The 25,347-nt window shown below is 33.9% G+C and overlaps 1 protein-coding gene across 1 annotated transcript; it reads right to left on the reverse strand.

The window, feature by feature from the left end:
• Positions 1 to 25,178, reverse strand: LOC149482554 (uncharacterized). The gene is made up of 5 exons (XM_089704121.1): positions 25,145 to 25,178; positions 22,460 to 24,880; positions 14,514 to 14,948; positions 3,619 to 5,214; positions 1 to 791 (listed from the first exon to the last, which is right to left on the reverse strand). Exons 1-5 carry the CDS (start codon positions 25,176 to 25,178, stop codon positions 1 to 3), a joined length of 5,277 nt encoding a protein of 1,758 aa, XP_089560247.1.
• Positions 25,179 to 25,347: the final 169 nt, after the last annotated feature.

Genomic DNA, 25,347 nt, shown 5'->3' on the forward strand with positions numbered 1-25,347 from the left:
CTAGTGTGATATGTCACTTAGATGCGAACTTCCTGGCCTCTTAGCTTCACAGTTAAGCTCACATGGATTGTCATAGGTCCTACCATCTGTACCACAAACAGGGTTTTGTTCTGGTTCGCAGTGACACGAATAACACACGCTATCGTCGGCGATATCTATGAAAGGATACTTGGAACAAGAGTTCCTTCTGTTCTGGCAAGCGACATAACACGGATTGTTGTAGATACAACCATTACTGCCGCAAACTGGTTGGGTATCTTGCGGACAAAGACATCCATCTAAACAAGCGCCATTATTTTTAACTTCAATGGGTTGATTACCTTGGTTAATGAGGTAGCTACTAGTGACATCAAGGACACATTTGCTTCTATACAAAATATCATCTGTCCCGCAAACTGGAGAAGCTAGTTCTGTGCATCCAGTTGAAGGTCCAACACAAGCGGCTCTGTACGCAAGATATATGATTGGTTGTTTGGCATTTATACGCTTTTTGTTTTCACAGGCTAGCTCACATTCGTTGGGAAACGTCAGACCTCCCAGAGAACATACCGGTAAGTTAACATTCTGACAGATGCAAGACTCGCATTCACCGTCTTCTATTTTGTTTATGGATGGATTTTGATTGCTGGCACATTGGAGGACACAATCGTTCATGTACGTGATGCCGTCAGAGCCGCAGACTGGGTTGTATTTATATTCGCATGGGCATATTGGTTGAGCTTCAACAACATATTGTTGAACGTATGAATTAGCAGCAATCAATGCACTCTGTATCAGCAAGACTAATACATCTGAAAATCATAAAATGAAAATCGACTAAATGTAGTGATTCACTGCATATTTTTAAAAGAAATATTATAAAATCAACCTAATCACTTACAGCTTTTTTCTCTCATTTTCCCGCTTGATCACTTGTTATATATTTTTATTTCATCGTCAAGTTATTTTATACATTACTATCGCAGACAATTGTTTTTAATGAGCTGTAATAATGTCATCGATAGTAATTATGTTATAATGATACTAACGTTATACAATATGTTATTCATATTGAATCGTTTGCAAAGTATTTTAGTTTAAGGTTTAATAATTGATATACCTATTTCCTAACACTAACAGGGCCATCCCTGTATATTATGAAACAAGCATACATAATAATAGAGATCTACATGTATTAAAATATTAAGTGTAAAAGCGAGTTTAGATAAAGGAAAAACTGCCGGGTTAAATAAAAGTAAAAAAATAAAATGTTCAAATATCCCACAAACCCGTAAAATGTTAATGTAAGTTTAAAAAAATATAATTGTAAAAATAGTTTTGTTAAATATTGTTCAAACAGACAGACAATAACATAATGTACCTATAAATGTAAATAACGTAATTATTTTTCAAAATTACCATTATAGTGTCGATAACCTTGTCAGTGCTCATATTCGCGAATTTATGAACAAGTTTTTCACTTTCTTTTATTATAATTAGCCCAATTTTATTTTATCGAATGTGAACAGTGAACACTTTAATGATATTTTGAATATTGATATACGAGCATTCTTTGAAATTGGTGACAAAGAATTGCTTATTCGTATTTTTTTATTTCTTGAAGTTTGTACAAGTGTTCAGAAACGTAACTAAACGAATATATGAGATCATACTATGCATGTACCCAAGTCATTATTATAATTTTTGTTTGTTAAGTAATCCTTTGTATCAAAGAGATAACGTAACTATAATTCGAATTAAAAATATGGATATTCAAATAAATGATAATATGAAATAAAATATGAATCTGAAATGTGAAATAAAATTTTGCCCCTTTTACATTGCAACTCTATTAACAACAGGCGATATTGCCTAAAAAAATTGACAGGCGTTTTTTTATTTAAAGGTTTTTCACTTTTTCATATTATATGGGTTTTACGGTTGGGCCAATTGTGAAGTAATTTCCTCTAGTGCCCTATTCCCTGCATTGCATTTTTTTCCTGCGGCCGACTGGAATGACTCTCAAAGGGTTTAAAAAATAGTTTGTTAGAAAATAGTTTGTAGGGCATCGTTTGTTGGCTATTGGATTTTTAGCGAAGCCCAATTTTTGTTTGATAATTATGAAAACTAATTTGTTTTTTGGGAAGAATCCAATGTTTTATGTGATTTTTAAGGAATTATTTGAAATAATTAATAGATGAATAAGAAAGAATGTATGTATGTAATAAATTATCTTCTTATATATAAAAATGAATCGCAAAATGTGTTGGTAAGCGCATAACTCGAGAACGGCTGAACCGATTTCGATAATTCTTTTTTTATTATATTCCTTGAAGTACGAGGATGGTTTTTATGTAGAGAAAACGTAAATATGTACCACGGGCGAAGCCGGGGCGGACCGCTAGTTTAGTGCCATATCACACTAGCGGATTGCGAGCGGTTTCAAAGCGGAGCGGGTGCGCAACGAATACGTTGCGGGCGCGCAACGAACACGCCGCGGTTGCGCAGCGAATTCGTTGCGGACGCGTCATTTTGTATACTCTCGCACAAAAGCCAGCCCTTCCGCCTTGCCTAACTTCCATTCAATATTTCCATCGTTTCTGTAGCACTCAATTTTTTAACCGTACTGTGGAAATGCACTTACTTAACAGTTAACTAAAGATGTAATAACAACTGGAGTTGTTAAAAAAAGGTGCTATAAAATTGAATTACTAGGACTTTTAGAATGTACCATACATTCCAAAAGTATGTAACGACTGACCAGTATAATCTCTCCCATAGCAACGTATGTTATAAAGAGATTTTGTGAACCTAATTATGAGCAAAGTGATAGTGAGTTGCTGGTTGCTTGATAAAATTTTCTATTCACTGCTATTTATCTAATAATAAGATAGCCCTGTTTTAGTTAAGGAGCTTTAACATTTATTTCACTAATGAACTTTCTTAATGAGCAATTAAGTTATCTGATTGCATTTCGACCAAGATTTAATAGATAAAACAATACCCTAAACATTAACATGTTATGAAACTCGTAAAAAATAATGATCTCATAATTATTATACTATCACAAGTTATAAGTAACAACCAGCACGGATTCCATTTTGTTAATGAGTGTACATGACTGCGACGTAAACGTTGCGCATCTGCCACGCGTCCGCAACGAATTCGCTGCGCAACCGCAACGTATTCGTTGCGCACCCGCTCCGCTTTGAAACCGCTCGCAATCCGCTAGTGTGATATGTCACTTATTATAAAACTTGTTCCGGAATTTATAATGAGTTTTATAACTAAATAAGTTTTTATTACTTAACGTCATATAAAAACATAACATGTAAACAAAAACATTATACATAATATGTATATTAGCAACCTTCATTCGTAGTTAAAAAGAAAAAAAAAACATGTTCGTATCATAGTTTATTTGTAAAGTCTAACAATGTAATTAATTATTAGAAATTCCGATCTTAAGGTTACAATTTTCGTGCAAAAACAACGAATATGCATTCCATTTTAACACCGATCGTGATCAAATAAAGTCATTACATGTTAATTACTATTAATTTTAACAACATCGACCGAAATACATAATAATTTTAAACTTCGATTAAATTAATGTAACAAGTTAAACGTTGTTCTAACAAGGTCCATTTTTGCAGAGGTTAATCGCAGGAAGAGCTTTCATAGCGTTGGCCATGCTCCTGCAGAGTAAGTAGCATACATTCCAGTAGGTGTTGCCATCGTCACCACAAACAGGGCGGTACAGCAGCGGACAAGCCTTGCAGTTGTAGTAGTTGAAGAAACCACATTGGCCTCTACTACTGATTTCCAGTAGAGACCTTTTGTCTTTTTTTCGGATTCTATTTTCACAATTAAACACACACTCATTTCCATATGTATTTCCGTCGCTGCCACATATCGGTTCATATATCTTAGAACAAACGCATCCACCACAATCGCCTTTATTAATTATAGAGAGTTTCGTTCCTAGTTTTTGTACTCTGTCCTTTTCGCAATTGAATTTGCATTCATTGTCGTAGGTGTTCCCATCGCTGCCACATACAGGTTCATAACCATTCTTTGAACAGTCACATTTGCGACAAGCTCCCGTGTGCTGTACTGTGATAGAGAATTGTTTCGAGCGACTGGCGCATTCTAATATACAAGGATTTTTATAAGATTTGTTGTCTGAACCGCACACGGGGATAACCGATGTGTAGCAGTTGCATGAATTATTGCAGGCATTATTATCCGCCACTGTGAGAGGGGACAGCCCAATTCGTTCTAGACGTTGACTTTCGCATGATAATTTGCATTCGTTTGAATATGTTTGTCCATCGCTGCCACATACTTCCTGAAATACAGCAAGACAATCACATCCATCTGTACATTCGCCATCTCTTATTTTTTTGATTAGTTGTAAACCTCTACGTTTGCGATCCTTGTTTTTGCAATCCAAAGCACATTCGTTGCCATAAGTGTTTCCATCGTCTCCGCATACGGGCTGGTAGTTGAGTGTACAAACACAAGGTTCACTACATTTACCATCACTTACTTTATTAACTATTGGATTATTTTTCTTTTTATTTTCTTTATTTTTGCAATCAAGAGCACATTGATTACTGTAAGTTTTTCCATCACTACCACATATAGGGTTATAATTGAAAGGGCAAAGGCAACCTTCAGAACATTCACCGTCGCTAAACTTTTCAATAGGATCCTTACCGTTTTGTTTTAGCTCTTTGTTTTTACAGTCAAATGTACACGCATTATCATATGTCTTCCCATCATTTCCACATATCGGTTTATATATTACATTTTTACAATTACATTGTTCATAGCATGGACCGTCATACGCTACTGAGATTTTCTTTATATTCTGTTTATTTTCACAATCAAGTTCACATTTGTTGCCGTAGGTTTCATTATTTGATCCACAAACTGGTCGATAATCCGAAGTACACAAACAAAGTTCTTCACATTTACCATCATTTGCTTTTGTTATTGGCTCTTTGCCCTTCCTCTGCAATCCTCTGTTTTGACAGCCAAACTTGCAGACATTGTCATAAGTTACTCCATCACTTCCACATATTGGATTATACTTATCAGAACAAATACACTTTACGGGGGTGGAAGCTTTCCTTCTTCTTTCAAGTTCACAATCGAGAGCACATTGATTGCTGTATGTTTTCCCATCGTCACCTACCACTGGGCTATAATTTTGTGGACAGTTACATTCTGTTAGTTTGTGGTGTATTTGTGTTTAAAAAAAAAAACACAAATATAGTAAAAAAAATATTTATTTTTCACAACACAACACAACTTTTATTCGCAATTATTATACACAATAATTTACTATTTAATTCACACAGTATAGAATTTAATGTATTCTATAGGATAGGGATTCGTCCCCTGCACCCCGCGCGGTTACTGGTACTGGTGCTCCTCTCAGGCTAAGCCGGTGAAACCGTAGCTTAGGTGGTTATGCGACCATTAAGAGAGAAGCCCCAAAACTAAGAAATCAACGTGTTATATACGTACAATATTGCTGATACCGCGATATAGGCCGGTGGGGTTTATAGCCCAAGTCAGCAATATTCGACAATGTAACACAATGTAATAACAATGTAACACCTCCCTCCTTTAAAACGGAACATCCTACAATAAAAGGATGTGAGTAGAAATAGTAAACAAGAAATAGTAAATAAGAGGAGGTAGGGTATTGAAATTGAAACAAAATAATCTCGAAAGATCTAAAGTACTGAAATTGAAATTAAAGCAAAATTGAAATAGTAAATATAAAAGAAAAATAAAATTTGAATAATGATGTGGGGATGCAGAGAAGAATACGTGACACAAAAAAAATAATCAAAATTTAATAAAAATAATACAGAACAATAGTAATTTTATGATGTAGGAACTAGCATAATAATAAAAATAAAAACAAAAATGTAGAATTGAAATAGCACAACATTTATATAATATAAGAATTGAAATGGCATAACGTTAATTTACGATGTACACATTAAATCATTAATGTAAGATTTAGTAATAAAATTAAACAATTGAAATAAAACATTTTACAATTAAAACAATTTATGATTTAGAAATAAGAATAACATTATTCTAGGATTTAGTAGTAAAAAATTGAAATAGTATAACATAAATTTACGATATAGAAATTTAATTAAGATAACATTAATCTAGGATTTAGTAGTAAAATAAAAATACATTGAAATAGTACAACATCGATTTACGATTTAGAAATTGAATTAGGATAATAATAATCTAGGGTTTAGTAGTAAAATAAAATAAAAAATTTGAAATAGTAATAACACATCGATATTGGGTCTAGAAATAAGATTTAGAAATTAATATAAGCTAACATTTATATAAGAAATAGGAATAAAAATTAAGGCACATAAAAATAATATGAAACTGGATGTAACAAGATTTAGAATGGCAATACAATGATATTTAATTAAATTCTAAATTTCTCCTTATAGATCTAGGAGAAGAAGAGTCATCAGATACTTCATTCATTTCAAAATGTGTTGTTCTTGATCTGTGCTCTATGGCTGTTGTCGATCTTGTATGAACACGATTGAAGATTTGTACACAACAATTAGAATTTTGTCGACTTCGAGAATTACAGAAACAGCGATAAAGTTTATATGAAATGAATGAAAATACTGTTATTGATAATAAGGTAGTTATAATGCTAAAGTAATAGCCGTAACGAATGTGATACGGTTGGTTTTCTATCTTTGTTAATTCGTCGCTATTCTGATCTAATCTATGAGAAACATATTGTAAAGAATCGAGATTGATGTGAGATAACTTTATATGAGTAAGATGAGGGATGCTGTTATTGATTCTAGTTTTGGAACAGCAATCATCTTCTATAATATTAAAAGTAGGAGTTTGTATATGAATTTTAAGTTCAAATTCACTAGAAGGCGTGAATTGTAATAATTTATGAAATGCTTTACAATTTTTAGGCACTTTAAGAATACCGGATCCAACTATATCATAATCGTTAATAATATCATCACAATTCATTGTTAATTTAGAAATATTTGATTGTACATATACCCATCTATTATTACTAATTTTCTGCCATATATCTATATTACCAAGAATTAACTTATAGTCACAATTAGTGGGGAGTTCATGAATGTATTCCGTAAGGATAGACACTTCACACGTGGGGTTAGAAACACTGGACTCAATATTACTGAGTTTACACACATAAGATTTGCTCGTTATCACTTTACACTCACTTAGATTGTCAAACGCAAAGTAAGTTAACTTGTCCGTGGTTATTGCCAAGTATTTAGCGTTAGGTTTTATCATTGCAAAAGAGTGTGGGTTATTGATGTCATGAGGAGTTGGTAGAGCGTAGACATGAAATAGATTGTACTCTGTAAGTGTAACTAAAGGAATCTTAACAACAAAAATAAGCTTACTGTCGCTCATAAATGAGGAAATGTCGGCAATATCAAGAAGGACGTGTATATTATTTAATGCGATAGGTACTGGAAAGTTGACATTAATTTTATTTAAGCTAGATGTTAATTCTTGAAAAAGTTGAACTGGACTTAAAATCGAAGGATGAACTACATTCAATTTGCCAAAAAGAATAGCATCAAGTAAGTTTCTAAGATTGGAATTTAAAATCATAAGGGAACTTTCGAGAGCACTAAACGTCATAGCGAGATGAGAATTGGCTTGGAGTTTATTTGTATTCTCAGAAACTGATTCGAATATTTTGTTTAGCTTTTCCATATTTTCATTTAAAGTTAGTTCATTGTCATTGAGTCTGTGAATAGTTTGATTAAATGTGGAAATAGTAGAAGAGACGATATGTATATTAGATTTCATTAACGTGGCCAAGTGTCTTTGATCATCTTGGACTGCGTTAATCGCGTCAGTAAAAGCTTTTGCGTCGTCTTCGTCGAGAGTACCAAATACTTGTTTCAGTGTGGGACCTCCGAAACCTAACCAAGCTGTTCTTTTAAATCTAGACTTATTAGATGAAGTGAGATGAGACAGAGAATTGAAGTTATTAAAAACATTAATGTATAAACTTTCTAAAGGACTAAGGACATTTGTGCAATCAATACGCAATTGGCTAGAAGGATGATTATAACAAATAGATTTAGCAGTTTCAAGATTATGTTTAAGTGTTTCAAAACGAGGTTGCAAATAAGAAATATCAGAAAACGTTAAGATTTTGTAATAATCGTTAGAGTATTTCACGGTACCGATAGGATCAAAGAAGAGACCGGGGCTGTTGATGATAGGAGTCGTTGGATTTGACGATGATGTCATGATTCCTGGCGCGATGGCCCTGGAAGAGAATTTTCATGAGCTAGTTTAATTTCGTCAACGTGAAATCTAGTATGTTTGCGATTGATGAGAATAGTAACGTTGTTGTTGTTATGAACTTTTACGATTCTGTACGGGCCTTTCCAGATGGGAGACAGTGCTTTACGTAATCTATGATGATGTTTGATATATACCATATCCCCGACATTATAAGATACTACTCGCGAATGCTTATCATAATACTGTTTCGATCTTTCTTTACTTCTAAGAATATTTTCACGAGCTAAGTTTCGAGATATAGAAAATTTATGCTTAAGTGTTTTAATATAGTCAGGATAAGTAAAGTCAGGTGAAATGTCATAAATTGAACTTGGAATATGGGGCTTACAACCAAATAAAAGTTCGTGAGGAGTAAAGTTAGTAGATGAATGAACAGCGGAGTTATAAGATATTAGAGCGGTAGGAAGATATTTATGCCAGTCATCTTGATTTTCACTAACATATGATTTGAGATATTCTTTGAGAGTTGCATGACTCCGTTCAAGAGCACCATTAGTTTGCGGATGATACGGAGAAGAAAAGAGATGTTTAATCTTAAAAAGGGAAACAACATTTCTATAAACTTCAGCGATAAAATGGACACCTTGATCAGACAAAAGCGTCTTAGGAATACCGAAATGAGAGATAAACTGAATAAGACATTGAGATGTTTGTTCTGCCGTAGAATTCTTTATAGGATACGCCATAGAATACTTAGTTAAATCGTCTTGAAAAGTGACAATGTAGCGATAATTCTCAGGACCAGATTCTGGTAATGGACCAACGATGTCAGTCGCAATTCTCTGAAGAGGCTCATGGGAAGTAGAAGTTATTTCCATGGGAGCACGATTAGTAGCACGTAACGCTTTGTTTTGTTGACATTGAGGGCAATTTCTAACATAAGACTCGATTTCGGATCTCATATTTTTCCAGTAATATAGTTCTTTCAATTTACTATACATGCGTGCAAAACCAGAATGTCCGCCTACAGGTGAGTCATGATTGTCTTTTAGGATAGTTGGGACTTCAGTAGGGGTAGGATAGATCATTTTGTTATGATAAATATTAATCTTAATTCCAGTTTGATTAAAAACGTAAATAATCATCTCATAAATTAATGGAAATCTTAGTTTGTCAAAAGGATTTGAGAAATCAGATATAGAAATTTCTTTTACATTAGGATGATATATAACTAATTGTTTACGTAATTCTTTTAAGACTAAAAGTATATCTTTATAAGATGCAGATTCAAAATGATGGACCTTTGTAAAAAGATGAAAGTAAATCTTGTTATTAACTTTTGAAATTTTGATTTTATGCAGTTCCTTTTCTGATAGTATAAAGGACTGTTTGTCATCTAATAATTCTAAGATATTATTGCAATAAGGATTTGAGTCATCTAGATCGATTGATGTTGGATAAGCTATAACTGAACAAGTTGTCTTTAAAAGATTTTCATTATGTTCAACAACTTCGGTATCACACATTGTGGGACTAGAACGGTTTCTAATAAAGGATTCATAGGATAGGTTGGTGATAAGTCTTGTACCGTCAGTGTCGTTGATGTCGTTAATAGCGTTAATAGGAGGTCGAGATAAGGCATCGGAGTTAGAATTTACTCTACCAGGTTTGTAAATAATTTCATAATCATATTCTTCTAACTTTAATCTCCAGCGCACCAGTTTACTGCTGGGATCTTTGCAATTAAAAAGCCAGACTAATGGGCGATGGTCGGTGACAATTTTAAATTTCCGACCGTAAAGATAGGGTCTGAAGGTTTTAACACCAAAAAGAATTCCTAACAGTTCTTTCTCAGTTGTACTGTAATTACCTTCGGCTTTATTAAGTGTTCTAGAGGCATACGCGATTGGGAGATCTTTACCAATATCACCTTGAGATAAGATTGCGCCTAATGCATAATTAGAAGCATCTGTGGTGAGTATAAAATCTTTAGAAAAATCAGGATATTGGAGAATGGGAGCATTAGTCAACATGGATTTAAGGGATTCAAATGCTTGAGTTTGGGATTGAGACCAATTGAATTCAACATCTTTTCGAAGTAAAGAAGTAAGTGGCTTTGTGATTTTGGAAAAGTCTTTAATAAACTTTCGATAATAGCCTACTAGGCCGAGAAAGGATTTTATATCTTTAGGACTTTTAGGAATAGGATATGAGATAACAGCTTTTATTTTATCGGGATTAGGAGATACACCTTTATCAGTAATAGTATGACCGAGATAAGCGACTTCACGACGAAGAAATTCGCACTTATCTGGTTGCAACTTTAGATTATGTTCTCTAAGTGCTTCGAATATGAGTCGGAGTTTGTGGATATGGGAAGACAGATCGTGGCTATAAATTATGACGTCATCTAAATAAATAAAGCAGTGGAGACCTTGAAGACCAGAGAGGACTTGGTTCATTAACCTTTGGAATGTAGCGGGAGCATTTTTCAAACCAAATGGCATTCTTGTGTATTCAAAGTGACCATTGGGAACTGAAAAGGCTGTTTTTGCAGCGTCGCTATCACTCATACATATCTGGTGGAATCCAGATGCTAAATCCAGGGTACTGAAATATTTGCTATGTCCTAATTGGTCAAGGATATCAGTTATATTAGGAATAGGATAGGCGTCACCGATTGTAATGTCATTGAGTTTCCTGTAATCAATTACGATGCGCCATTTCTTTTGGCCAGAAGCATCTTGCTTCTTAGGAACTACCCAGATGGGTGAAGACCAGGGAGAATTAGAAGGCCTAATGATTTTTTGATTTAGCATTTTGTTAATTTGATTATTGACTTCCTCTTTGTGGCATTCAGGGTATCTATATGTTTTTACATGAATGGGTTGAGAGCTAGTAGTTTTGATCTCATGCTTAAGAGTATTTGTACAAGTTAAAGCATCACCTTCAAGATGGAACAGATCAGAAAACTCGGTACACAGATCAAAAAGAGCTCGAGTTTCCTCAGGATTAAGATGTGATGATCTTATTTGTTCGTGCACCCTATTTACTCTCTCTAAAGATGTTTCAGAAACCACATTCGTGTTTGAAATTTGGAATTGATCAATTAAATCACAGGGATTCAACTCAACTGAAATAGACTTAATTATAACGTCAGAGCTAGTAGTATTCAGGACAGACACATTAACGTGATTATTACTTTTAAGTGAAACTAGACAACCGGAGATGAAAATTCCATTCTGAATTTCGGTTTTTTCTACGAAACCAGTGGTTACTTTAGGATTTGTGACATTACACTCAATAATCATTTCGGATCGAGCCGGAACAGTGTATACAGGTTTGGTAAGGTGGAGAGGAATTGAATAATTATTTATCTTCAGGATATTGGTCTCATAATCGATCTTAGCATTTTTAGACTTAAGAAAATCATTGCCAATAATTCCATCAAAATTAATATCAATAGAATCAGGAATTAAATTAAAATCAGTGATAATAGAATGATCTGGGAATTTAAAATCAAATTTAATTTGACCAAGACTTTCAGTATACTCAGATTGTTTATCGATACCTTTGAATTTTATAACTTTAGGTATCAATTCTGGTTCATATTGCAAAGATGATTTTTTCAAAAGTGAAATAGCTGCACCAGAATCAACAAGAAGTACTAAAGGCTTGTCTGAGTATGAGGATTTAACATAAACATGAGGTAAGTGAATTTTACTATTATAATTAATTTCATAAATAGCTTCAAAAGATTCTGAATTGGTATTGTTCTGAGTTACTCTATTTGGAAGATTAATAGTAGAATTGCAAGTTGTCTTAACTGAATTATTAGACCGATAACCTTTCGATATAGGAGGATTAGGAAATGTAGAATAGGTAGATTTAGTACGGGACTTTTTCGTGTTAAATGATTTAGGAGTTACATTTGACTGAGGAGATTGAATTGATACACGTGATTGAGTCAACTTACGAGATTGAATAGATACACGCGATTGAGTCGATTTTCGAGATTTAGTAGATGTAGGAGATTGAGACGATTGAGTCGATATAGGAGATTGAGACGATTGATTCAATATAGTAGATTGAGGCGATTGAGCCGATATAGGAGATTGAGACGATTGAGTCGATATAGTAGATTGAGGCGATTGAGCCGATATAGTAGATTGAGACGATTGAGTCGATATAGTAGATTGAGACGATTGAGTCGATATAGTAGATTGAGACGATTGAGCCGATATAGTAGATTGAGACAATTGAGCTGATATAGGAGATTGAGACCATTGAGCCGATATAGTAGATTGAGTCGATTGAGACGATATAGTAGATTGAGACGATGTAGGAGATTGAGCCGATATGGGAGATTGAGCCGTAAAATAAGATTTAGTATAAGATAAGTCATAAGTCACGTCGGTTTGAGTCGATGATTCCGTACGACGCGGAAACGGAATCCTTCTTAGTTTAAAAACGAGTCATTGTTACTATCTTCACAAATCTCATGAACTTTATGTTCAGAGTGATTTTGTCGCCGAGAATTATTATATTGGCGCTTACGACATTCCGTAATATTATGGCCTGCATGCTTACAATATCTACAAATTTGAGAATTAGAAAATGGTGCAGTAGTATTTGAGCTAGTTGATGGCTTTGCATCATGCGAAACAGTGTGAATATTACGTTTGAATTGACGATTGAGGAAACAGGACCTTTCTGTGTGACCTAATTTCCCACAGGAACTACATTTGGGCCTCTGTTCAATAGTCTTTGATGACTGAACGTAGTTGTACAATTTTTCTTCTTGCACCGCGAGATTAATAGCATCACATAATGTCGTAGGGTTACGACATCGAACAATTGTGGATATATAGGACGGCAACCCTAACAAAAAGGTATGTAAAGCAAGGTCTTCCGTGCTAGCTATGCGCCCTTTTAATTCGTCCGGATTTTTTGTTGAATGCGCGATATCGGTTTGAAGACGAGTAAGGAATGTCTCCAGTCTTAAGCTATATTGCGAAACAGTTTCAGTTTGTTTTTGTTTACAATTCTGAAGGTCTAACAAAAGGTGATCTCTGTGTTTAGTCTCACCGAAAGTGGCCTTTAAAAATAATTTTAAGTCCTGCCAACTATCAAAAATTTTCAGTGAACACGCTAATTCAGCTTTTCCCTCTAACTGTGATATAATAAAACGATATAGTATGTCTTTCTGCCTACTGGATGCAAGGTTTATTGCGCTCTCGCAATTCTTAATAAACGACGATAATTTTTGTCTATCGCCGTCGAAAGGTTTTATAAATTTAAGTAAGACATTAAGAGGAATATTTTCGGTTTCAGACATAACGGAACACTCAGACTTAGTCTCGTTTTTGGACATCTTTTACAATGATAAAATATATTATAACGTAATAAAATAAATGGCAATAAAAAGTAACGAAACACTCACAGGAATGCGGCGATGACGACACGCAGCGACATATGACACCCTATTGTCGGTGGCGCGATGTATTCGTGTTACCGGGTTTCGTAATACACCGGTATAGCTTTTGTGACTCGATGGCGAGCTATGAGGCTTGGGCTGGCTAGCTGGCTGGCTAGCTGGCTAGCTGGCTGGTTGGCTGGCTGGCTCGGTGGCTGGCTGGCTGACTCGGTGCCTGATAGTGAATCAGACACAGTGGAGTCCTGGCAGCGACGGCAGCAGCTGGTAGCGGCGGAGGTACAGGTGCCGGGCAGTGAACCCTCGGCACAGGGAGAATCCTTCTTCAATTTGCAGCGGGCGGTACTAGTACCCTCGTGAAGGGCGTCGTAGTGGGCCCACCGTGTGAATCAGGTCGACCTTGTCAGGGTATGGGCGACCAAGGGATGAAAAATCCCCTTTACTTCTGACACCAATGTTAGTTTGTGGTGTATTTGTGTTTAAAAAAAAAAAACACAAATATAGTAAAAAAAATATTTATTTTTCACAACACAACACAACTTTTATTCGCAATTATTATACACAATAATTTACTATTTAATTCACACAGTATAGAATTTAATGTATTCTATAGGATAGGGATTCGTCCCCTGCACCCCGCGCGGTTACTGGTACTGGTGCTCCTCTCAGGCTAAGCCGGTGAAACCGTAGCTTAGGTGGTTATGCGACCATTAAGAGAGAAGCCCCAAAACTAAGAAATCAACGTGTTATATACGTACAATATTGCTGATACCGCGATATAGGCCGGTGGGGTTTATAGCCCAAGTCAGCAATATTCGACAATGTAACACAATGTAATAACAATGTAACAATTCGTCATCACACTCGTCGTATTTCACTACAAAAAGGGGATACCTCGATTCTTTTCGCTGTTTATTTTCGCATTCCAAATGACACTCACTGAAATATGTTAGAAAATCGCTGCCACACACCGGAATATAATCATCTTCTGGACAAGAACAATGTTTGCGGCATGGCCCATCATACGCGACTGTGATTTGTTTGTTTCCGTTTTGTGTATTTTCACATTCGAGTCCACATTCGTTGCTGTAGGTTACATTATTTGATCCACATACTGGTTGATATTCTCGTGTGCATGTACAAGAATTTTGTGGTTTCTTTGTGTAACATTGTGATGTTTGGACTATAATAATTATAGTGAATATACCTGAAAAACAATAAATATTAATTACTGATTGTAAATAAAATATGACTCATAATACTGAGATAAAATTAAAAATCAAGTTCTTTAGCTAGTTTATTATTTTAGTAACCATTAAAACACACCACGATAACATAATAGTTAAGTTATGTCCCATAAAAATGATCGAAACACTTCAAAATATTAAGAGCAAACAAAAGAGCCGTTTTTCCATACAAACGTAGTCCCTTGTTTTCTCCCTGAATTGTGCCACTAGAGCAATATATTTTTTACTATTAATCTATGGTAACTTTAGCCATGTTCCTACGTTTTCCTTTTTGTCACATCTTAATTATTAAAAAAGATATGAATCTTTCAAAACGTAAGAAAGAGGACAGATTTTCCGTTATGTTCCGTCTTCCATAAAACTAATTTTTAAACATCACTACATAGTATAAAACAAAGTCGCTTTCTCTGTCCCTATTTCCCTATGTCCCTTTGTATGCTTAAATCTTTAAAACTACGCAACGGATTTTGATGCGGTTTTTTTTAATAGATAGAGAGATTCAAGAGGAAGGTTTTAATATATCATTTATTAGGTTTTAGAGAAAGCGGGCGAAGCCGCGGGTGATAAGCTAGTTATAATATAAAAAAAGCAAAACGTAGAAACATAGCCTACACTTTTCTGTACTAAATTATGAAAAAAGTAATTAAATCGGTCCAGTATTGGAGGAGGAAACAGGGGACTACGGATCGAAGAATTTGCGTAATTATTATAGGTATTTTCGGCCCGAGCTGCAGTTGTCCCTGTCGCGCTCTACGGGGGAGGCTTGAGGCATAGCGCGACAGCAATAGATAATAGGAAAACCTAATTTTGAATTCTCTCATTCGTTTTGTTGGCTCTTAAGAAGTTATTCAATAATGATTCTTAATCAATGATTATGTAAAAAAAAAATAAAAAAATAAAATGTGTTTAAGAAGGAAACAATTTTCGACCGGAAGGAAGTTAGCTCGAAAAACTTTTTTTTTTTAATTAATATAATTATTAAATAATTAATATTATATATTATAATATTTAAATAATTAATATATAATTAATATTTCAAAAAATTGGTCGTCTGTAAAGTCGGTTTACTGACGATAGTTGAACGTGACAACGTCCGATTGTGCTTCTTTGTCGCTCGTTCCGCGCTCTCGCTTGCACTTCAATTATTACATGGAACGCCTCAGAGCGAGGTAACGCCGCATGAGTCATGTTTTTTCGTGCGTGCAGCCGGCTCCAACGAATTATAAGACGTTGTCACGTCAAAAATTGCTCCTTAAATGCTCCATGATGGAGCATGAAGGATGCTCCAAGAACATAAGAGTATACAAAAATTATTATCATTCGAACCTGCAATCCTAACTTGAAGTCTCAATAAAACAAAAATTATTCACAGAATCATAATTATTTGTTATTATTCTTATCATCAGAACCATATAATTGCATGATAATTAATAACCTTTCTTATAATACCATCCTACTAATATTATAAATGCTAAAGTTTGTGAGGATGTGTGTGTGTTTGTTACTCTTTCACGCAAATACTACTGAACCGATTACAATGAAATTTAGCACACATATAGAGGGTAACTTGGATTAACACATAAGATAGGTTTTATCCCGGCAATCCCACGGGAACGGGAACTATGCGGGTTTTCCTTTGAAAACGCGGGCGAAGCCGCGGGCGGAAATCTAGTAAATAATATAAATAAGAAAACATAAACATTAAGGTCTATAGATATCGCTGCAGTGCTGATAGATGTAAATATTAGTTAGGGAGCCAGGTGCAAATTGGGTTCATTATTTCCTCTCAAGAGATAATTCGTCAGAAGCATCAGAGTATAGTATTATAAAGCCTCGTGAACGTCAGCTGGCGCTCGGCTGGGGGGGTGAGCGGTTGTAGCCTCCCACGCACGTAGGAAAAAAAAATACATTCATTCATTTCCTCTCAGCTAAAAATTTGTCAAATTGTAGCTAACCCAATATCTCAACGAAAAAAAATAATCAGCTGGTTACAACGTGGTGTATTATACGTCAGCTGGTGTCTCGAACATGAAAAAAGAACAATTATTTTCCGTGATTTCCTCTCAAACAAAAATTTACCTGATGATAGCTTATATGTAACTGTGGATAAATATATAAGTCAGCTGGCTGTATCTTGGTGGAAAAACCGTCAGCTGATACTTTGAAAGTTATTACATAGGAGTTAGACAGAAGCATCTATTGCCAATTTATATGCATCAGCTGACTAGGTTTTCCTCAACTTATTGCTAGCTGATTTTTTAACCGACTTCAAAAAAAAGGAGGAGGTTATCATTTCGGCCGGTATGTTTTTTTTATGTATGTTCACCGATTACTCCGAGGTTTCTGAAACGATTGACGTGATTCTTTTTTTTTTGTTTGATGCGGAATGGTGTCGAATTGGTCCCATAAAAATTCGGATTCGGATTTATTCGGATAGGCCCAGTAGTTTTTATTTTATGAGCATTTTTGTCTAATCTCGATGACTTAATTGAAATGAAGCAAGTAAAGTTGATTCACTTCCTGGTAACCGATTGAGCAGAAATTTTGTATACGTATGTAAATTGGATAGCGATGAAACATTATCATGATATAGAGCTGATTTGATGATGGAATCGGAAGGTGGCCATAGGAACTCGGTAATATATTGACTCAACTTTAGGTATCGAGTTTGGGCTCGTTGGATTCGTGTTGAAAAATACACTAAAAAGTATTAAATAAAAATAACTACGTTAATCATTGATCTTTTTTAGACGATTAAATCCGTACATATGGCAAACAAACTCTTCATTTAACATTTATTAACATTTACGAGAAATTATTTCAATCTGACTTTATGTTGACGTCCTGCAAAACTTACATCGTTGGTATATAACGACTCTGATAATGAATCGGAAAGAGAGGAAAGTGACTCAAGCCAGAGCGAAAACGAATAAATCATATTGTTCTCATTATCATTTTTTATCAAGTTTATATAATAAATATTATTTATCGAGTAACTAGTTCATTTATTGCTAATTGATTATTTAATTATTTAAATATATAAAATTATTTGCTTACATACTTATTCGTTTCAAAAATATTGATACTGAATGTTTATTTCAACTTAACTCTTATATTGAAGCGCAATGTCGAATAATTAAAGATACGTCATTTCCTCTCAGATGAAAATTTGTGAGCTGATTGTTAATATACTGATGCGATAAATAAAAAAAATCAGCTAGCAATAAGTTGAGGAAAACCTAGTCAGCTGATGCATATAAATTGGCAATAGATGCTTCTGTCTAACTCCTATGTAATAACTTTCAAAGTATCAGCTGACGGTTTTTCCACCAAGATACAGCCAGCTGACTTATATATTTATCCACAGTTACATATAAGCTATCATCAGGTAAATTTTTGTTTGAGAGGAAATCACGGAAAATAATTGTTCTTTTTTCATGTTCGAGACACCAGCTGACGTACAATACACCACGTTGTAACCAGCTGATTATTTTTTTTCGTTGAGATATTGGGTTAGCTACAATTTGACAAATTTTTAGCTGAGAGGAAATGACTTAATATATTTTTTTTTCCTACGTGCGTGGGAGGCTACAGCCGCTCATCCCCCCAACCGAGCTCCAGCTGACGTTCACGAGGCTTCATAATACTATACTTTGATGCATTTTACAAATTACCGCTTGAGAGGAACTTGGTCATAAAATCTGCTGCTGGCTCCCTAACCATATGGCCCTTATTCGTCGCAACGACAAATGATGACGTCACAGCGCCGTACAGTTTACTATGCAAACATAGTTTTTCAATTAATTATTGTAAAAATTATCAAATTTAAATAATTTTTTTTTTGTAATTAATAAAGCAAATTGGGAGCAATTTTTTTGGATTTTTTTTTATAAAAAGTGAATATTTTTCATTCTATAGTGAAATCAAGTTTTCAGTATTTGGATTTTTTTTAAATTAATTATAAATAAACTAATAATTATAGAAGTGGAGCAATTACTGATTCTGATGGAGCATTTAAGGAGCAATTTTTTGAGATATTAATAAATAGAAAAAAAAAAACTTTCCGCGCTAACTTCCTTCCGGTCAATTTTCGATACAAAATAGTAATTTTATATAACCTTGAAACGTCTGCGCTATTGAGATAAACGTATATAAATAGTTAGATACTACTAAAAGCTAATACTAATTATACTATATAAATTATAGGTAATTTTTATTAACAAAAAATATGTAAAACTTACAAAGATGGTTCTTCATTTTATGGCAGTACTACTCGCCATGAAAATGAATATGCGCTTGCTAAATAAAATTAATAAAGTCGTATATATATATATGTGGCCTGACAATTGTTTATTCAATGGTATTCTAATCATAATATGGCAAATGCGAAGCGTAATAACATAATATGTATATTGTATATATATAGAGTCTTGTAACGTGTGCACGTTTGTTCGCAAAATTTGGACTTATCAAACCAATAAATTGCATCCTTTTGTACTAAAGGATGTCATTTAATAGTAGTCTAGAATATGTCTCATTATAGAAATGCTTATAATGGCCTCAGATAATGATAATTATATTTAGACTGGGGTAGAAGCCTTTGAAAATAATGAAAAGATAAAAAAAATCGCAGTCGGATGAAACCCATTAGAAAAGGAGGGGAATATGATAAAAATGTAAGGAAAAATAAATTACGGTCAATCCGAGTTCGGGAAGCGGGAGGGGGGAGCTTTAAAGAGAAAAAAATGGTTTCTCTCGATTTCCGACAAAACTACAAGTCCTATAGAAAAAAGTTCAATGGCAAAGTTGTAGGTAATTAAAAGTTCTACAATTTTTGTATTCACAATTTTTTCACATAACCTAAAAATTTAGGTGAAAAATTCAAAAAACCAAGTTTTTGGTCTTTTATTTCTATCTACTTCAAAATTTATTTTTTTTCTACGAAATTTGGTGGAAACTTACTTTATTATGTCCCAAATACACTGTAATTTATTTGAATGAAAATATTTATTTTTTCGCCTTATTTTGAATTAATACCAAAAAAACAACCTAATTTTCAATCGAAAAGTCACCCGTCAAAATATCAGCTTTTTTCAAAAACTTGGGGTGCCTTTTATTCATTGAAATCTCTACTTTCATATGGTGTAAAAAAAAATAAACACCACCATAGTAAATGTTCTCAGGAAATGCATACAAACAGTCATAAAATTAGCTTTTACTAAATCAGGCACACTTCTTGAACTCTATATCTTCTCTTGTATCGGCTTTTCGGTAATATTTCAAAAGAAAAATAATTATCTGTTCTAAGTTTAATATTTTACAGCATATTCAAAAGCAAAATGATGTCGATAAAAACATTTCAGGTAGTTCGAGAAGTGTGCCTGATTTAGTAAAAGCTAATTTTCAGACTGTTTGTATGCATTTCTTGAGAACATTTACTATGGTGGTGTTTATTTTTTTTACACCATATGAAAGTAGAGATTTCAATGAATAAAAGGCACCCCAAGTTTTTGAAAAAAGCTGATATTTTGACGGGTGACTTTTCGATTGAAAATTAGGTTGTTTTTTTGGTATTAATTCAAAATAAGGCGAAAAAATAAATATTTTCAATCAAATAAATTACAGTGTATTTGGGACATAATAAAGTAAGTTTCCACCAAATTTCGTAGAAAAAAAATAAATTTTGAAGTAGATAGAAATAAAAGACCAAAAACTTGGTTTTTTGAATTTTTCACCTAAATTTTTAGGTTATGTGAAAAAATTGTGAATACAAAAATTGTAGAACTTTTAATTACCTACAACTTTGCCATTGAACTTTTTTCTATAGGACTTGTAGTTTTGTCGGAAATCGAGAGAAACCATTTTTTTCTCTTTAAAGCTCCCCCCTCCCGCTTCCCGAACTCGGATTGACCGTAATTTATTTTTCCTTACATTTTTATCATATTCCCCTCCTTTTCTAATGGGTTTCATCCGACTGCGATTTTTTTTTGTTTCAAAAATTATCTACTCTAGTCTAATTCCTTAAATGATATATTTAAAACGTCGTGAAATTCCTTAATGTTTGCTATGTTATGGATCGCTTATGTTATTTCACTGGTGGTTAAATAAATACATAGATAAAGAAGAGGCTGGAGGAAAGATAAGAAGTTGAACGGTAACATGAATTGAAATAGCAGACTAAATAAAATATCACTATTAAAACGTTTTTGTTCGACCTATCCTTTTTATATTTAAACAGAATAAAGATGATAAATTTCATTTGCTTTTAATACCTACAATCGAATTATAGCAACTGTTTAAATTTCATTTATAATTTTTAAGTATAAGAGTTAATATGGATTCGACAATTATTATGAAGGACACTTGAATAAGTTTGTGAATCTAACATTTGTTATATGTAACCTATTATATTTATACATTGAGTTCATATTTCTTCACTTTCTATCTATCTTAGGTTTTTGAAGTGAAAACTTTTTTAGCGGCGTTGAGCACTTTTTCTGTAATGGGTATAAAATCTTAAACTCGCGTCAGGACACGTGACCTGATCGAAAAAGCGTAAGACCACAGTATTACAATATTATGGTAAGACGGATGGAGAGAACTCAACGTTAATAATCAAGTTTTCACTTCTGCCGGCACTCCCGGAGTGCAACCTGTCTTTTTTTTTTAACAATTGATGATAAGTCAGAAAATATTTGGGCTCATATAACAATGCATGTAGAACAAACGAACACAGAGCTAGAGCTAGATCAAGAGCATTCTTTCGCGATCTCTTAGTGTAAACGAAAACTCGAATTCAATGTTGTTCAGTATTAGAACATACAAAAACAAGCACAACAACAACAAGTAAAAGTATTTGAATGTAACGTTTATACCAACACATATTTTGGTCAGTTAAATTGATATTATTATGCACCACGAGACAACACAAACTGATGATTTCGTCACATAGACGAATGTATTAGTTAGGATAAATTTTGGTATCACTAAACTGAATAAAGAGTGGCTTTTTAGAATGGACCGGCGTTAACTTGTTTATCATTTATATTGTATTATCAGTTATCGTGAAATGGACATAAAAAATATTAAATTAACCTATACATAAATGAACTGAATATAAACAAAGCAAAAATAAAACTACACATAGGTAAATGTTTTAATATTTATTTGAGCAACTTAACTTACGTAAACATTAAATCAGCTTAAAAAAAATATTTGTAATTTTAATATTATACTTAATCAAAATTTGGCAAATAGTTACTTAGAACTCGCTGCAGTAAAATCATGACTCAGATTTCCAGCAGTCCTAATTTTCTAAGCTACAAATTGGTATACACAAATGTACTTACCAAGCTTTTTACAAAATAAATAAATGGTAAGCACATTTTGAAATACTTATCATATCAGACTACAGTATCTACATTTTAATTACGTAATATCACCTTAAAATTTTTGATTTAATGTTCATGGCATGCTCCTAAATACTTTATGGCTACTCTTTTATTTCCTGGAGTTTTATTCTCGCATTCCAATACGCAAGTGTTTGTGTAAGTTTTACCATCACTTCCACACACGGGGATGTATACATCAGGGCAGTAGCAGAAACCACACTTGCCTGGATACACCACGTATATGAGCTTTTCACCTAGCGTTTTTAACTTATTATTTTTACAATTGAGTTCGCATTCGTTTTCGTAAGTCCTACCGTCGCTTCCACAAACTGGATTATAAACCTCGAAACAGTAGCAGTCTCGACAGAATCCGACATACTGGACTGTAATTGGAAGATTCTCTCCTGATTTATAGTTACCCTGCTGATTGTTATTGTTTTCGTAATTTTCCCCTTGTTCGTATTTTCTACGCTCTTCACTTCTATAATTACTGTCGGCATTATTTTCTGAATATTTATAACTTTCATCGTTCAAATTTCGTTTGTATCTATTCTGTGGATAGCCTCCGTATGCATAATTGTCATAAGGATTGAAATAATTTGGACTGATCGTGTTGTAATCATATCCATAGTTATAATCATAATAATTTCCATAGTTATTTGGTATGTTATATCCATTATAATTTTTAATTTCATTATTATTATATTCATATCCGGGATACGTTTGTACGCGTTCATAGGGACGTATAACATTTTTATTTACACAGTCTAGGATGCAATGGTTCTTATATGATTTCTGATTGCTGCCACATATGGGCTGTACTACGTAGGGACAATCACATGTATACTGGCAAGCTCCTTTTTTGTACATTGTAATAGGAGAAAGGCCAACTTCTTCCAACTTTTCATTTTCGCAGTTTAATTCGCAAACGTTTCCGTAAGTTTGTCCATCACTCCCACACACTTCTCCTTTTTCAGATGTACAGTTACACGCCTTATTGCATATTCCAGGATATGCAATTTTGATATACGAATCTTTGTTTTCCATTTTTTTATTTTTGCATGATAGCTCACACTTATTAGGGTAAGTGTTACCGTCAGTGCCACATATTGGCTCGTAAATGTTAACGCAAATACAACTTTCTGGACATCTTCCTTGATTAACAATTGTTACAGGTCTTCGACCATATTGTTCCAATTCGAAATTCTTGCAGTTTAATTCACATTCGTTTCCATAGGTCACGCCATCAATGCCACAAACTGGTTGATATATTTTCGCGCAATCACATGGTCTTTGATCTTTACATTTTCCTTCATAATCTACGAAGATTGGAAGCTTGTCGAATTTGGTATTGTTATAGCTATCACATCGCAGGAAACACTCATTTGTATATGTTTTCTGATTTGTGCCACACACCGGTTCGTAAATCATTGGACACACACACGATTCATTTTTCTGTTTAGCTGGATCAGCATCAATCGAGTTACATTTTCCTTCATATGACATAGAAATAGGAGATTTTCCATTTTTAATATTTATATTACTCGCACATTTTAACAGACACTCGTTACTGTATGTTACCATATCTGAACCACAGAGTGGTTGGTAAATGAATGGACATATGCAGGAATCTTGGTTTTCTTCTTTTTCTTTACACTGCCCTTCATAAGCTGTAGTAATAGGAGGCTGTTCATTTTTAATATTCACATCATTTGCACATTTTAGCAGGCATTCATTGTTGTATGTGACCTTGTCCGAACCGCACACAGGTTGGTTGATGAAAGAGCAAATACAGGAATCTTGATCGTTATCTTTATTTTGTTCTTTACACGGCCCATCGTAATCTATTGTAATGGGAGGTTTTCCATTTTTAATATTTTTATTACTAACACATTTGAGGAGACATTTATTGTTATACGTCGTCTTATCAGAGCCACACACTCTTTGATAAATGAAAGGACATACGCATGAATCCTCTTCTTTTTCCTTACACTGTCCTTGATAGGCTAAGGTTATATCAGATTTACCATTCTTAACGTTTTCATTGCTTGTACATTTCAGCAGACACTCATTATTGTAGGTAGTATTATCCGAACCACAAACTGGTAAATAAATTTTTGTACAAACGCACGGATCCTCTTCTTTCTTACATTCTCCTTCATACTCCATAGTTATTGGAGCCTCTTCATTTTTCTTCTTATCACTAGCACATTTAAGAAAACATTCGTTGCTGTATGTAGTCTTGTCAGATCCACACACTGGTTTGGAGTCTTCGGAACAAGCGCACGAATCTTCTTCCTTACATTCTCCAGGGTAAGCACCGATGATGGGGTTTCCTTCTTTGCTTTCATCATTAGCACACTTTAGAAGGCACTCGTTACCATAGGTTTGATTATCCGAGCCACATATTGGTTGATAAATCTTGTTACATATGCAAGATTGTCGAGGAAACCTGGTGCTCAGTGAATGTGGTACTTGGATTGAAATTATTATGCAAATACCTGGAAAAGAGTATTTATTGTAAATGATAATTATTCATAATTTTATTTATTTGTCCACGAATTATGTATTACGAAAATGCAGTGCAAAGATAAATAAACGAAGCAAGGGAAGTGTTTACAGAAAAATGAGGCTAAAAAAATAACCAATTGTACGAAATATTTTGAATTGTCTTGAAGCAATCTTGTTTTTACGCAATATCGTCTAGTATATTTATTTTTGCCTCTAACTAAGTAAATATGATCACTAAGCCTATAATAACTTACACCAAATTATGTTCGTCACATAGCAGTGCGCCATCTTGACGGAATTAATATCTACTAAGCAAATGTTTTGCTTCAGACCAATGTTTCAGCGGAAACGTAATAATGATTATCGAGGATGAATATCATGTAGGAATCGATTTACAATATTGAATTATAGCCTCTTTATCTACAGGCTGATAAAAAATATAAGTGTTACAAATTAA

This window comes from Colias philodice, chromosome 15 (genome assembly GCF_061535455.1).
Source record: "Colias philodice isolate Cphi_HAF_F1 chromosome 15, ilColPhil1 Martin Lab GWU primary, whole genome shotgun sequence".
NCBI lineage: Eukaryota > Metazoa > Arthropoda > Insecta > Lepidoptera > Pieridae > Colias > Colias philodice.

Bases quoted from the DNA above. Each gene is read 5' to 3' on its own strand.
- LOC149482554 (XM_089704121.1), bottom strand. From the start codon at position 25,178: ATGGCGCACTGCTATGTGACGAACATAATTTGGT. The intron at 24,881-25,144 runs GTAAGTTATTAT...ACTCTTTTCCAG, and splicing joins TGTGACGAACATAATTTGGT to GTATTTGCATAATAATTTCA. The intron at 5,215-14,513 runs GTATCAGCAATA...ACAAACTAACAG, and splicing joins CCCCACCGGCCTATATCGCG to AATGTAACTGTCCACAAAAT.